Genomic DNA, 15,974 nt, shown 5'->3' with positions numbered 1-15,974 from the left:
TCTATTCCTATTTTACCCTTAATAAAATTTTTGGGTTAATATCTTTTAACCTCTAACCACTCTAATCCTTTTTAACCTCTACTCACTCTAATCCTCCACGCAGTAGGAACTCTTCTTCCTCCTCTTTTTGTTTCATGTTCTTCTTCTTCTTTTTCACACTTCTTCTTCTCATTCTAATTGTGGTCTGAGAGTATGGTGGACTTTCATTAGTTAGTGTGCGAGATTGTAAGTGGTGGTGGAAGCAATTGATCAACGTGCAAGATCGGTGTGGTGGCATGCGATGGTGTGGGAAGATTCGTCGTGAAGGAGGTGCGTAATAAACCCTAAAAAGTAATCGTACAATCTTTAAACGGATGTGACCATCCGTCAACGGATGTCAACATCCGTTTAAGGGAAAACGGATGTCGATATCTGTTTTGCCTTAAACGGATGTTGACATCCGTTGACGGATGGTCACATCCGTTTAAAGATTATACGTTTATTTTCCAATTATTTTTATTAGTTTATTTTTTATATTAATTTTAAAAATATTTTAATAATGTAATTTATATGTTTTGATGTATTATTTTTGAGAAGACGGATGTGGTGGAGTTGGGGGGTGGGAATCTAAAAGAAAGAGAAGGAGAGTTGGAGGTGGAGCTGAGTGAAAAGTGAGTGGATAGAAAAATAGGGTTTGAATTCAAAGTAAATAAATATGATTAAAAATAAAATAAAGGTTATTTTTGTAATTAAAAAAGATTATTTTTGTAATTAAAATTTTTTTAGAGAAAGTTGGGGAGGTGGAGGGAGAAGTGGTGGTGGTGGAGGGAATTTTATTTTTATTTTCTGAATATTTTTTTAAAAAATAAAATAGCCTATTTATTTAAGAACCTATTTTATTTAACTAAAAAGAGAAAATTAACACTATTTTTATCAAAAACTATTTTTATCCTAATTACTCTAAACTATCTTAATTATAGATAATTAAAAGCTAAAGTAACCTAAAAGAATAGTATTAACACAAGAAATTTGAGAAAAAATAGAGTTAACATCTTCCATTGACATAAATTGGTCATTTAGTTCACCTTCCATATCCACATCCCTCCAAGTTACATCATTATCTTCTGTCATTTTTTGTTTCACCATGATCCGTCCAAATGAAATAATTAGACTTGAAACTGTGTTTGTAAAGGTGAACCTTGACAACTCTTTTGTCAATAATCTTTGTACAATCACATTTAATGCATGGACATCGAACTCCTTCATCATTGTGATAACGATCTTGTTCACAGGTTTTAGTTAGAAACTCTTCAACTCCCAGTATAAACAACTCTTTCAAAGCACATCTTCATTTATGACACTTATTATACATCCATGCACGATTTGATGGAGCGTGATCCATTTTCTATTCACATAAAAATTAATGAAAAATTCGACAATACTTCAAACATGACTCCATATCAGGACTCTTACTCTCTAAAAAGCCTTCCTAATAAATAACCTAAAATAATTTAGGTCCTCTTCTCTTTATCTTACTATGTTTTTGTACCTGTAAATCATTGTATACAGTCTTCTTTGAAGTTTCCAATTTAGATTGAAAACTTCCAACCTACTACATTGTTTTAAAGCTCTTATTTTGAGCAATATATAAACAAACTAAATTTGTTTAAACTATGATTGTCAGATTAATTTTTGTGCTAAATAATTTTAATACAAACAAAATGTTAAACTATAAAACCCAATTAGATGAGTATGTAACACGCAAATGGTATAACAGTTTGTAAGAGTTATATCACACCACAATAATTTAAGTATAATTGTATAAGCATAGGTTTGTTTATGTTCATTTAATTATTAACTTCAGGTCTTACAACATGTTTTTGTTGATTGTAAAAATAAGCTTCTTATAGACTGGATGCTAAGTGGAACTAAAAAAAAAACGTTAAGACCAATTATAAATCATTACAACTAGAGCTGTCAAAATGGGTCAAATTCGTGGGCCAATCCAGCCCACCACGGGTTCGGGCCGGGTTGGGTTTGAAAATATTTTTTTATAGGGTCAGATTTCAACCCGGCTCATTTAAACCTGGCTCATGCGAGTTGAACCCGTGGTGGGTCGGGTTGGCCCACCAACCCACCTACCTAATTTTATTTTATTAAAATTTAATTTTAATTTTATAAAAAAATATTTATTATTTTTTTTTGCTTGAAAAAATTATTTAAGTTCTTTATTTTCAAAATTAATTAAACACCCATGTTGGGAGTCAAAATTTCGGAGTGAAATTTGTGTAGATTTAAATTATAAAAATTTTGTAATTATTTTTTGTTTTAAAAAAATTGTAATTAAGTGAGCCAACCTGTTTACCCACCAACCCGTGGTGGGTTGGGCCGGGTTCAGATTTTTCTGGCTCGCTAATAAATGAGCCGGATTGGGTTGGCTCACTAAGTGACCAACCCGTGGTGGGCCGGGCCAGGTAACCCACTTTGACAGCTCTAATTACAACATAATATCTACAAATTATAATATAATATCGAAAATTGTATGATGTACTAAAACTGGCCAAACAACATAATATCTACAATATATTGATGATTCAACAGCCAATAAACTCTACTATCATAGGCTCACGGTCAAGTCCAACATCTACTACAATTTATCACCAAATTAAAGCTAAATTTGCACCATTAACAAGGGAAGACCCCAAAATTAAATCTTGCACCAATCTACAATATAACCAATGGCAATAGCACTCCCAAACATCAGTTCTATCTGTCCAACAATAACACTTCAAGCACCCTTCTAGTCTATTTAATTATTGCATCATGATACGTACACCAAGTCCATTCTAATCCACGTTGTACACCCCAAAGCCAACCCTCTTGTTAGAATATTGACCCTATTTATCATGATTATATTATGTCTAGGGTTACCCTATTTATCATGATTATATTGTGTCTAGGGTTACCCTATTTATCATGATTATATTGTGTCTAGGTTACCCTATTTATCATGATTATACTGTGTCTAGGTTACCCTATTTATCATGATTATATTGTGTCTAAGTTACCCTAATTATCATGTACTCTTGTATCAATTTATTTTTATAAATAGAAGATTATGTGAGGGATCAATTAAGCCCTCTAGAATTATTTTACAGTTTAATTTTCAAGTTGGTATCAGAGCCATGGTTAGAGCCTATCCTAACGAGTTATAAGTGGGCATTCTATTCTTCTATTCCACCTGCTATCGGGCCGTTATCGGACCACCCAATTTCTACTATCACACACGAGATGTCTATACCTCGGCGTGAAGGGGGTGTGTTGGAAGTCCCACATCGACTAAATATAAGGCCAAATTATAATATATAAGTGAGGTTCAAACCTCACCTTACAAGCCGGTTTTGTGGGGTTGAGTTAGGTTTAAAACCCACTTTCTAATGAGTCTCTTCCTACTCTGTGTTTGTTGTTGCCGGTGGCTGCACTGGCCACCAGCGGTCTTAAAAATATCATCTTTTCTGAAATACTTCAATGAGTAGTCCCGTTCTGATTTATGTTTAGTCTCCAAACCTTAGTTGTTGTCCGCAACTGTCAAGCACCGTTTGCCACTGTCCAGGCGTCGTTTGCAGCTGTTTGACATCGTTTGTCGTTGTCCATCTAGCACTGTTTTGCCACATTGAGGAGCTGTCCATAGAAGTTTGTCACCATCAACTTCTGTTCCCGACACCGTTTGTCACCGTCCGCCGTTGTCCGCTGCCGACCACCGTCTATTGTCGTCCGTTACCAACTGCTGCCACAGTTTAGTCCGACAACTAGTGATCTCGCCTCCTTGAGCGAGAGGGCTAGTTCTCATCTAGGCGCCGCCATGCGCGCCACATTTGTTCGACGTTCACCTCTACCATGGTCACATTTTCTCTGGCGAAGTTAGGGGTTTTGTGCACCTCGAGGAGCGCGACTCATCCCTAGTCGTTGCCTCATTCTCATCTTGTCACGCACGACTTCTCTTCGATAAGCATTCGGCGCTTGTCACGCCACCTTTCCGGTGTCAGAATCACACCGTGTCATTGTAGTTCGTCTCGCTCGACCAAATAAAAAAAACTCTCTATTTTAGCATTATACCTCTGTTTCAGCATTTGCGTATTGTAGCAGTTGTGATGTTTCTGATGCCTTGTTTCATTTATTTACAAGTCTCCAAGGAGAGTCAGTGTTATTAGCTTGTTAACACAAGGAATTTCAAAACCAAAGTCATAGGTTGAAGGTTCCTCATGGCATGAGGGGGCGTCTATTTCTGGCAAGATTAAGAATCTTAGTCAAACAATTTCACATGTCCCTTGTGAGATCTATTTTTGGATCCTTTGATGAATAAAGGAGACCATAATGATATTCCACCTTCACGATTTGTCTTGGCGCATCGTCATTTTCGTCGTTTGCCGTGAGGGGGAGTATGTTTCCAGCCATTGTAATATGTTTCCAACCACTGCATGCCCCATCAGTCAGTGATGATAGTCCCTGCAGTTTTGTCCTTTCAGCCACTACAGGCCCCCATCACCTCATAAGTCAGTGATGGCAATCCCTATAGTTTGTCGCTTTCAACCACTACAGGCCCCATCAGTCATTGATGGCAATTTAGTCTCTGTAGTTTGTCGCTTTTAGCCACTACAGGCTCCATCCTTACTTGATAGCAGTTTAGTCCCTGCAGTTTGGTCGCTTTCAACCACTACACGCCCCATCAGTCACTGATGGCAATTTAATCCCTGTAGTTTGTCTTAATTAGCCATGCAAGCCCCATCCTTACTTGATGGCAATCCAGTCTCTGCAGTTTGGTGTTGTCTACCACTCCTCATTCACTTTTGATGGAAATCAACTCTGTCAAAGTCATCCTACTTGAAGGTTTATGGTGTTAAATGAAGTTTCGTGGTTGTCCAATATTATTCTTCATAAGCTTATGAGGAGTCTCTTTGGCTATGCTAGATTGTGAGTCCAATTTGGTTTATAAACATTCTCTCTCGATGGTCGGAAGCATATGTGCATCTTGTTTAGAGCCAAAGTTACCACGTCTATTGTCTCGACATTTTAGACAAGTTGATTTTGTTGGATTGAGTTTATTTATTCCAAGCTTGGCAAATACCATTAGTAGGCTCCAGCTTGAGGGGGAGTGTTAGAATATTTACCCTATTTATCATGATTATATTATGTATAGGGTTACCCTATTTATCATGATTATATTGTGTCTAGGGTTACCCTATTTATCATGATTATATTGTGTCTAGGTTATCCTATTTATCATGATTATATTGTGTCTAGGTTACCCTATTTATCATGATTATATTGTGTCTAAGTTACCCTAATTATCATGTACTCTTGTATCAATTTATTTTTATAAATAGAAGATTATGAGAGGGATCAATTAAGCCCTCTAGAATTATTTTACAGTTTAATTCTCAATTCCTCTAAACTAGTTTTTTGAACTACTACAAAGCCCCCAATATGGATCAGAAATTCTATCCAGCCAGACAAATTGTCCAAAATGGAAGATGCCTCGCACAGTTAATCTAAGTGTCAGCAACAAACTACAAAAACACTGAGACTTCCATTAGGAATTTGTAAATGGAAGTTCTATAGATGGTGAATCAAATGGTTGAGCAATACAAAAGTCAGTTCTTAGCAAACATAAAGGTTAACATAACGAGTCATGCAAGGCCATTACCACCACAAAGAAACATGTCAATGAAAAAGCCAAAACATCTTACCCTCTATGCTTGATATCATTCAAAGATGAGTTGTATGTTGGGAATCCAAGTGTGAGTCCAAGTCTCACATATAGAAATGAGAAAGTAGAGATGAAAGACTCATTAACCCATTGGCTTAAGGTTTTGGGTAGAGACTGGTGTCAATCTCTTATGTGGTTGGACTTAGTTCTCATTGGTGTTTTTGTCTTCCCGATGAACCTCCTCCTCGTTAGACCCAACAGTGGTATCAGAGAGGTAAGCAAGTCTCGTTAAGTTGAATGACGGTTGGAAAAGGCTACTCGTGGTTGTGGTCGGTTGAGAATGCTTCTATTGGAGGGGGAGTGTACATATGTGGAAAGGACTCACCTTTGAGAAGGAGATTGTTGGGAATCCAAGTGTGAGTTCAAGTCCTACATTTGATAGAAATGAGAAAGTAAAGCATTATATAAAGATGAAAGACCCATTAACTCATTGCCTTAAGGTTTTTGGTAGAGAGTGGTGACAATCTCTTATATGGTTGGACTCAGATGTCATTGATGTTGTATCTCCCTAGTGAATCTCTTCCTTGATATCAATGATTTATAAAATGGTGTAATTTGATTGATTGAAAAAAATTATCAATGGAACCTACTGTGTGTCACTTGAATGTTAAAGTAAGAAAGCTTATTCATCAAAAATTGCAAATAGATTTACCACCCTAGGTACTCATTTTGGACCCTCCATCACTTGATCATTACTTGCACCATAAACCTTGCCGATGTACACTAACTACTGATATAGGAAGACAAAGACCAAAAAATCAAGAAAAGGTCATGGATTCAAAGCATATTGAAGGGTATGATGGTAAATTAACAAAAAAAACGTAAAATAACCACAAGGTTTAATGTATGATGTTAAATTAATCAAAAAAAAACTTAAGATAACCAAAAGTTTAATGGATGATGGTAAATTAACCAAAAAAAAAACTTAAAAATTTAAGAGGTATGTCAATTTCTTAAAAAAAATTCATCTTAATTATTGAAAAATTAAAATAATTAAGTCTTTATCATTATTATCGTACTCTTAAAGAAAATATCACATGTTAGTTTCTAATTTTTTGTGTCACATGAGAATAACAATGTAATGTGGCAATGTCATGTGTCACTATAATGTCTCGTGTGATTGCATTAGTTTCAATTTGGTTCTTATATTTTTATTTTGTCTCACTCTAGTCCTAATTTTTTTTAAATTAAACAATTTTGTCATTTTCCAAATTCAAACCAAATTTAATTTGAATATAAATGTTATACAAATATATTTTATTAAAATTGATATTTTTATAAAATATTTTTAACAAGATTAAATTTATTTATATTTATATTTAGTTAATTATGTTATTTAAATATATCTATAAGAGTTAAAAATAATAATAATATTACACGTTGATGTTGATTTTTCAAATTAGATTTAGTGAACAAATTAATAACATAAAATTTCATTTTTATACAATAAAAAATCGAAGAAAATTTGGTGAAAACTCTAATTAAAGGTCGTTTATGTTGTTCTTTCTTCTTCCATGCTCTTCAACACCCTTCCACATTTTGTTTCAATTCTTACTATCACCAATTACATCATTTTAACTTTTATATGTATAGTTAAAGAAGATAATTAACATTTAGATAAAAATAAATAAATAAATATATATATATATATATATAAACTCAATCTAGTTAAAAATATTTAATAAAAATATCAATTTTAATAAAAATATTTATATAACTTTTGTATACAAATTAAATTTCGTTTAAATTTGAAGAGAAATAAAATTGTTTAACTTAAAAAATAGGACTAAATTGAGACAAAATAAAAATAAAAAACTCAATTAAAACTAATATAATGACACGTGATATGATAGTGACACGTGACACTACCATTGTCACGTCATATTATCATTGTCACGTAGTACAATATTAGTTTGACATGTAATAAATTTTTATTTTTAAGAAAAATTAAAATATATATATATATATATATATATATATATATATATATTTAAAAAATTCAAAAAAAATCACAAATTAATAACCGTCTCTTTAACTATGTTAGTTCGATACTAAAGACACCAACATGATTGCTTCAATTTTTCAAAAATAAAAATTCAATTGAAATAAAAAAAATGAAAAACAATCTACAATTTAAAAAAAAAAGTACGAGTAAAATGGTTAAACCTAAAAAAAACAAAGGGATGAACAAGAAACGCAATAAGAGCATGAACATTAATGAAAAACAAAAATTGAAAATGAGCAAAAGAACAAAAAAAGAAGACAAATGTCACTAATATAGACATGGATAAATGAGTATTTTCCATGACAATTTGTTTTCTTAGATAGTTAATAGATATTTTACCGAGTTCTTATAAAATACAACATTAATTTTAAATATTTACAACATTATAGTTTTATTGTATTTTTAAATACTAATGCAGAATATTTAATATATTTTATTAAATTTAGTTGCTAAAAGCTATTTAATAACTTTAAAGCCTTAATAAAATAATAGTAGTGGTAATCAATAACATTGTTTTTATTGAAGTATATTTTTGAAGTATTACTCTTTGTTGTTATTTTAAATTAACAGAAATTAATTATGTTACTTATTTTTATTAAAATATGTACAGTAACAATTCCAAAAAGCTTCATTACTTAATTAAAAAATATATATATTCTTTTAAAATCCCTATCGAATTTGTGAGGTATACTGAGTTGGAGTAAAGATTTTCACCTACGGTAAATATTATTATAACCAGTGACTTAGCAATATAATTCAGACGTCGATCTCAAAGGAAAGGAATTTATATTCAAATATAAATGCCTTAAATTTTAAATATTTGTTGCAATTCCTGGATATTTCTGTGTATCGTAATGGATTATTTTCATTTGAATTGTGATAATTTACACCAGTTTGAGCCCTCGGTAATTTCTATAGTAGAAGCATATAATTTAAACCATGTAACAAGTAACCGTTTGATCAATTTTAGTAATTTTAGTCCTTATTTAAGAACTATAGATTCTGATTACCACTCTAATCACTCGCTAAATTGTATTGTTGTCCTTACAAATTACGAGGGGCTAAACATTTTGAAAACGTTTGGGTTCTTTCAATATGGGCATTGTTTTAATAGAACTGTTCCATAATAGCAATTTCATGCCTATTCAACATTTTTTGTTAAGGGAAAATGAAAAAATGGTGAAACTTTCATCATTTAAGAAAAAAATTAATTCGACGATGTTTTCCATTCAATATCATGTAAATTAACCCGTGGAGTTTTTCACTAATATACATTCCAATTGCATTTGAAGCACTTGGTTACTGTTCAATCTTCTAAAAAATAAAGCAAGCTTTTTGTTTGGATCTGGAAAGAAATAGAAATAAATTGTTTCACTTATAATGTTTACTACTGAATCTAAAATTTTATTTTCATATTATTTCTGCTCCCAGACAAAAGTGATAATTACGTCCAGCCTGTTTGCTTTTCCTGCAAAACCAGTTTACTATTTTTTTAAAATTAAAAATAAAAAAGGTTTGAACAATGTTTTGAAAATTCCCTTTATGCCTAACTCAGTCTATTGATTTCCGTCAGGTCTACCAGCCGAAGCTACACTTCCTGTCTTCATCAGCTCCGACAAGAACGACAACACCCTTAACATCCTATTCTAATATCTAATAAAGAGGATTGGTGATTGGGATTATGAAAGCATATAAAAACGGTTATTGTTTCTTTCGTGCACATAACAGAGAAACAATTGAAAATCAGAAACTATATCTCCTACCTGTTCTTGTATTTTACTTTCTAAAACAATGTTTTCAAAACAAATTTCAGAACTTCATATAACCGTTTCTCACAGTAGTTTTTAAATAAAAAAAATTATAAGAGAAACAAATAAACCATTGGGTATATTTCTGTTTCATTTTCCTTCCACAACTCAAACAATGAATAAAAGAATGACGAAACCTCCACAGAATACTATCACATAAGATTCCACTAGAGGTATTTAATTTTTTATCATAAAGATCACTCCATGCTGCAAGTTAGTTGCAAATTATGATTTTTACATACGTCTAATTCTCAAAATACTTTGTAAACAGATGCCCAACCCATTCCTCAAGTACCACTCAATCTCGTGATTCTAAGCATATTAATGGGCACGTCAAGGCACTAGCAGGGTTATCTCTTTCCAACAATGACATGTAATTAAGTACAACTTAAATAATGCACACTATTAACCTCTAGTAGTAGTTTATACAGAAGGGCATAAACTTCTAAATAGCTGGGATGATAAAATGGTACTATCCTCAAGGTAACAAATTTCCATAATTTGGCCATCAAGGATACAGGACTGGTAATGTAAAATGGATTTAATTTGATGTTGACGCCTAAATTTGAAGAGAACACCGAAAAGATGGATATCACAGATCAGGTTTCCCTTCTTACAGTCGAAGAAATTGATAAATCATGAAACGTGACTAATAACAAACATACATCAACAGTTGTCTCTGTTGATTTTTAAAAGTTAATACTACCAACCTTAACAGAATGAAGACCGAAATTCTACCACATGATATACTAACAACCTTCACAGTAACTGATAATGGATGGCGTTCCAAAGAATTCAACTATCCAATAAATCAATTTATTAATCCGACAAAAGATCACACAAATAAATGTTTCTAATATTTCTATAACTAATCTGATCACATTTTTTCAACAAGATACTTGGTCAGAAGAAGGTGAAATGTCAACTGGAAGTGAGCATCAAACATAATTAAAATTGCTAGCAAGAATAACAGAGAACATAGAAATGCAAAACACAATAAGTTTCCATAATTTGTGACTTCATCTCAAGATAATAAAAGGTAACAATTACCCTAATTAAAGGTCCTGGTTTCAAAATAAAGCTCTGTACATTATAATTATAATTATAAACATAAGCAACCAGCAGCCTTGAATTTGATATGAACTAAATTTAATCGAATTCTACTGAAAAAGCTCAACCTTACTAAGCAGTTTCTCCTTCAGTAGTTGGAGCGCTTTCAATAGGATCAGAAACCTTGCCATTAGTATTCACTTCTTTCAATTGTTTCATTTTGTCCTCCAAAGCCAGAAACCTCTCATTCAGAGATTCAACTCTACTCACATAAGCTTCAAATTTACCAGACCATTGAGATTCAAAATCAGTACAGTTCTTTTCAAACTCTGTCATAAAATCCCTTAACTTCGCCCTTTCTTCTGCTTCTTTCTTTAGACGTTCCTTCTCCACCTCCACCACAGTCAAAACAAGACCCCCGGAGCCAGGAACATCCGCGTAGAGTGGTTCGTCACCCTGAGGATAGCGTGCTCTATATTCAGCAAAAGCCTTTCGTGTTTCTTTCATGGCTTTTCTATATCCATCGACAAGGCTTTGCATCATATAAAGTTCTTTCTCAAACCTATATACCTCCATCTGCCTTTTCTGACTCTCCTCAAACTTCGCTTTATGCAAATGTTCAATCAAGTTATCTCGCTTTTGTAGCTCATTCATTAAGAGTTGCTGATTCATTGTAGATTCTTCGCAAGCCTGATCTTTTGCGGCATACATGATTCTAGCTTTCTCCGTCCAATGTTCTATCTGTTCCACGCATGTTTCAAAGTCCGCTGGTTTGGTGTTCCACGGGCTATCACTTCTCAGCCTCTTATTACTGCCATTCAAAGAATGATGAGAGTTATGATTATCCAGGGCAAGGTTGTCTCTCTTGTGACCATTACCAAAAAGTGATGAACCAGAAATCATCTGAGACTCATCCCTGGATGACAGGAAATCCCCGACCGGATTGTCACGAAGATCAATCCCAGAACCAAAAGGCAATTGTTCAGCATCCATCACATGAGCGAGACCATTCCCAGAAGCTATCCCCTCCATAGGAATACACTTTGGAGAGAGATGGAACCCGCCCTCGTGCTCATCCTCTTCTCCATCCTCCTCCTCCTCCCCTTCCTCCTCTTGCTGCCCATCTTCTCCCTCGTCCTCTATCATTTGTTCACAGCCCAGACCCTTCACATCACCATGACAGGGCCGCAGAAATGGCTCTTCCACACAGCTCTTTTGATCCATAAGCCACATCCCAGGCTCTTCAACGTCCTTAACCTGCTCAAAATCCATCATTTGTTCCTGTCCACCCTGCTCCTTCTCCACTTCAACCTTCCCAACATTATTGTCTTGCCCAAGACTCAGCTCAATGTGGTGCTCCTGCAATTCCTGAACCTGCCCTTCCAATTCCTGAACCCGTCCCTCTAACTCCTGAACCTGACCCCCATCAACCTCATCCATCTTAACATCCCCAGTCCCATCCACCTCTTCCTTTACCCCCTCCTCATCTTCATCTTCCTCTTCTCCTTCCTCCTTCACCTCGTTCTCCTCTTCCCCAACCTCAACGGCCATCTCCAACAACTCCTTATGTTGCGTCTTAATCATAAGCTGCAAATGCGAAGCGTAATAACAATTCACCAACTGCGGCGCCCTCAATTCCTTCTCAACCATACACCAAATCATTCCTGCCCAATCAATCTTCTCGAAATTCCCCTCCTTGATCAAATCCAACCACCCTAAAATTTCACCAGTCATCATACAAGTCTCATAAGGCAAAAGCATCCAATGATACACTAACTCCTCAACAAACGCAGTAGATTCATTCAAGTCTACCGAATCATCAACCACAGCAACGGAAGCAGCGGCGCCAACGGTCTTCTTCGGCAGCTTCAGGGCGCGGCCGAGATCGGCGCGGCTGACATTGATCCTAAGCCCGTTGACGTAGCCGCATCGATAATTGGGGACATAGCTAACTATGAGCTGCGCAAGGAGATCGGCGCGGAGCGCTGAATCGAACTCGACGTGGACAAAATCCCAGAGCCCCAGACACTTCAAGAGGCTCTGGTGTTTATCGAATTCAAGGGTTTTCGCAGGCGTGAAGGGAATAGGTTTTAGGGTTTCGACGATACCCGGAATCTTCTCCCGCCACTTTCTCTCCTTCGCGGTCCTCTTGTTACCCATTTTCTTCTTCTTGGCCGTGCGCCGTGTGGCAGTACCGCCTCCTCCGACGGCGCCGCCGGGGACATTGGGCTCCGCGTCATCAGGCTCCGTATCGTCAACGGTGACTATGGGAATCGGTTCGTGCATCATAGAATCATGATCTTGGTTAGGGTTAGACAATCGAGGATCGGGATCGGGTAGGGTTAGGGTTTCAGTTTGGGGAGATTGGGAAACGGTAGGTGGTGAGTTTTGCGGTGGAGATGGATCCTTTGATTGGCATTGATCGGCGGCGCTAGGGTTAAGGTCTTCGTCGGAGATTTCACTCTCGATTGGGTTGGTCATGGCGAGAGGGAAAACAAGAAAAAAGGACAAATTTTCGAAATGGTGAGAGAGTGAACTGTCAGAGATCAAAGGCGAAGTTTTAAAGACGGGTTTGGAGTGCAAAGTGGGAACAGTTTAACTAATTGGGCCTTTGAGATATTAACTTTTGTCTTTTCAGATTCTTCTTACACATTATATTTTGAACATCAATGTAAATTTAAAATATTCTTAAAAGATATCAAAAATATTGTGATATTCAGTCAAAAAAAATTAAACATTAAACGAATCTTATTAAATGTAGATGGTGATAATTTTTTAAAGGATTTAATTCAGATTTTCAAAATATTAAAAAATATTTGAATTTTAATGAATTATTTTCTTAGTTAAATACTTTTCAATTTTTTTATGTGTAAATATCATTTTTAAATCAAATATGTTATTCAAATTTTTCATGATCATAATCTTACAGTCTCATTACTTTCTTCCAATTTCAAATATATATATATATATATATATATATATATATATATATATATATATAAGGTAATTTTTTGTGTTATTGTTTCTTACAATCAATTTTTAGTTTATTGTTAATATTATTATACATATTAATTCAATAAATAGATAAAACATTATATCTGTTCTTTAACTTATTTTTTGTTTAAATATTTTCTTGTTAATCCGAATACTATCAATATAAATAAATATATATATATATATATATATATATATATATATATATATATATATATAAAAGATTTATGTTTATTATTATTATTATTATAATATAACTAACAAACATATAATAAAAGGTTCATACAATCATCATTTTAGATTATACAAGATAACTTCTTTTTCTGAGTTTTTTTCTTTGTAAAAAGAATAAAGGATAAGCTTGTTTATATTTTTTAAGAAAAAACACTTATTGTAATTTTTTACTTATTTATTTCAATTCTTAAAAACAACAAGTTATAACAAAAGTAAAAAATAATTTATTTTAATAAACTATTGAGAATAACTCATCATATAAACTATTGTGGAAAGTAATTACAAAGACTCAAAAGTAAATTTTATAATTTCTTTTAATATTAAAACTACCTCTCTATTTAAAAGCAAATGTCTCGTGTCTTCTTATCTTTTATACACTAACATCGCGTGTCTTTCGTTCTTTATTTTATCTTCATTCTTTATATATTTAAATAGAGGTAATAATATTATTATTAATATTAGGTTTAATGTTTTGGTAGGTCCTTATTTTCGTCCGGAATCTCAAATAGGTTTTTTTTTTTGTGTCTCAATTGGATCCTTGTTTTTGTAAAATTAAAGCAATTAGAGGCCTGCGGTCAAATTGGACAAACGGTCGTTTAAGTTTGGGTTACGTGGCATGGTTAGTGTATTCATTAATCACACGTGGCATTAAAAACGAGTTTTGGCATGCTGACTCCCTGGTGGTCGGTCACTCGGACTGGTGGTCAGGCATTCAGTCTGGTGATCGGCGTGATGGTCGGCCTTATACTCGGCCACTTAGTCTGGTGGTCGGCCTGATGTTCGGCCTGGTGGTCGGTCGACCTGGTGGGTGGTCGACCTGGTGGTGCCAGTCAGCCTAATGGTCGCCCTGGTGATCAGTCGACTTGGTGGTGTTAGTCGGCCTGATGGTCGGTCACTCGGTTTGGTGGTCGGCAGGCCTGGTCAGTTTCCTGGCACCACCAGACCGACCACCAGGCCAAGTGACCGACCACCAAACCGAGTGGTCGACCATCAGGCCAACCACCAAACTGAGTGGTCGACCACCAGGCCGACCACTAGGGTGTCAGCATGTCACGTCAGCATGCCAAAAATCGTTTTTAATGCCACGTGTGATTAATGAATACATTGACCATCGCATGTAACTCAAACTTAAACGGTTTTGTCCAATTTGACGGCAGACCTCTAATTGCTTCAAATTTACAAAAAACAAGACCCAATTGAGACGCCGAAAAAAAAGGACCTATTTGAGATTCCAAACGAAAATAAGAACCTACCAAGACATTAAACATTATTATTAGGGTTAAATATGTTTTTCGTCCCTTAAGTATCACACGATTTTGGTTTTAGTCCCTACTCGAAACTTTGATGGTTTTTAGTCCTCATAGTATTAAAACTATTAGTATTAATCCTTAAAAATGGACGGCGTCAACTTTTAGTTGATCTGGCAAACGGCGATGCCACGTCTTCTTCTTCAGTATCTGCCACGTTGCTTCTTTGTCATCTCAGTTGGAGCAAAGCCAAATTCTTCTTCCGCGACCTTCTCTCGGCGCAAGACCTCTCGGACCTAACTCCCCTCTATCAGCGCCCGATCTGCACCTCCTGATCCAGCGCCCGTTATAGTGCTATGATTTCATGGGTTTCTCTCGATTCCCTATGATGGCCACTTTTGCCATAGAACTTGTGGTGACAATCACGGCTAAGGACATGGATATGTGTTTTATTACCGTTCTTCTGCTACAGGTACCACCACGAAATAATTTGGCCCCAATATTTTTTTTATAAAATGAATCATCTTCCCCTCCCCAGCCCCTGGACGAAGTTCAAGTCAATTACTTTTTTCACTTTGTTTTTTTAAATGAATTTAAGAGTTCTCATATTACCTTTTACCTTATTTCCCAAAGAAAAATGAATTTGTACAAATCTCACCGTAGGTTGCATCTAAAAAGAAAAACGTGGCAGATGAAGCTGGAGTTATTTTACAAGCTAAAATGAAGCAATTAGCGTCTTCATCCTAAAAGTACTTGTATAATTCTCTTGCTTCTTCCAATGCAGTGTACCATAGAAAATCAGCGGTGATGTTATATGTTATTTAAACCTTTTATTTTGTTTGGAAGTGTTTAGAAAATGGAGTCAATCAGTGACAATTGAAATCTAAAGG

At 34.8% G+C, this 15,974-nt stretch overlaps 1 protein-coding gene across 1 annotated transcript; it reads right to left on the bottom strand.

Annotated features, from left to right (window-relative positions):
* Positions 1 to 10,544: 10,544 nt before the first annotated feature.
* LOC124834545 (uncharacterized) lies at positions 10,545 to 13,179 on the bottom strand. Its single transcript, XM_047309254.2, has one exon. It carries the CDS (start codon positions 13,088 to 13,090, stop codon positions 10,742 to 10,744), a length of 2,349 nt encoding a protein of 782 aa, XP_047165210.1. The 5' UTR covers positions 13,091 to 13,179; the 3' UTR covers positions 10,545 to 10,741.
* Positions 13,180 to 15,974: the final 2,795 nt, after the last annotated feature.

The sequence above is a fragment of the Vigna umbellata genome, chromosome 6 (genome assembly GCF_029865625.1).
Source record: "Vigna umbellata cultivar VRB3 chromosome 6, Vumbellata_1.0, whole genome shotgun sequence".
Taxonomy (NCBI): Eukaryota; Viridiplantae; Streptophyta; class Magnoliopsida; order Fabales; family Fabaceae; genus Vigna; species Vigna umbellata.
The sequence above is the reverse complement of the archived record's forward strand: the minus strand, read 5'-3'. Positions and strand labels throughout refer to the sequence as shown.

Coding starts and splice junctions, on each gene's coding strand:
- LOC124834545 (XM_047309254.2), bottom strand. CDS start 13,090: ATGACCAACCCAATCGAGAGTGAAATCTCCGACGAAGACCTTAACCCT.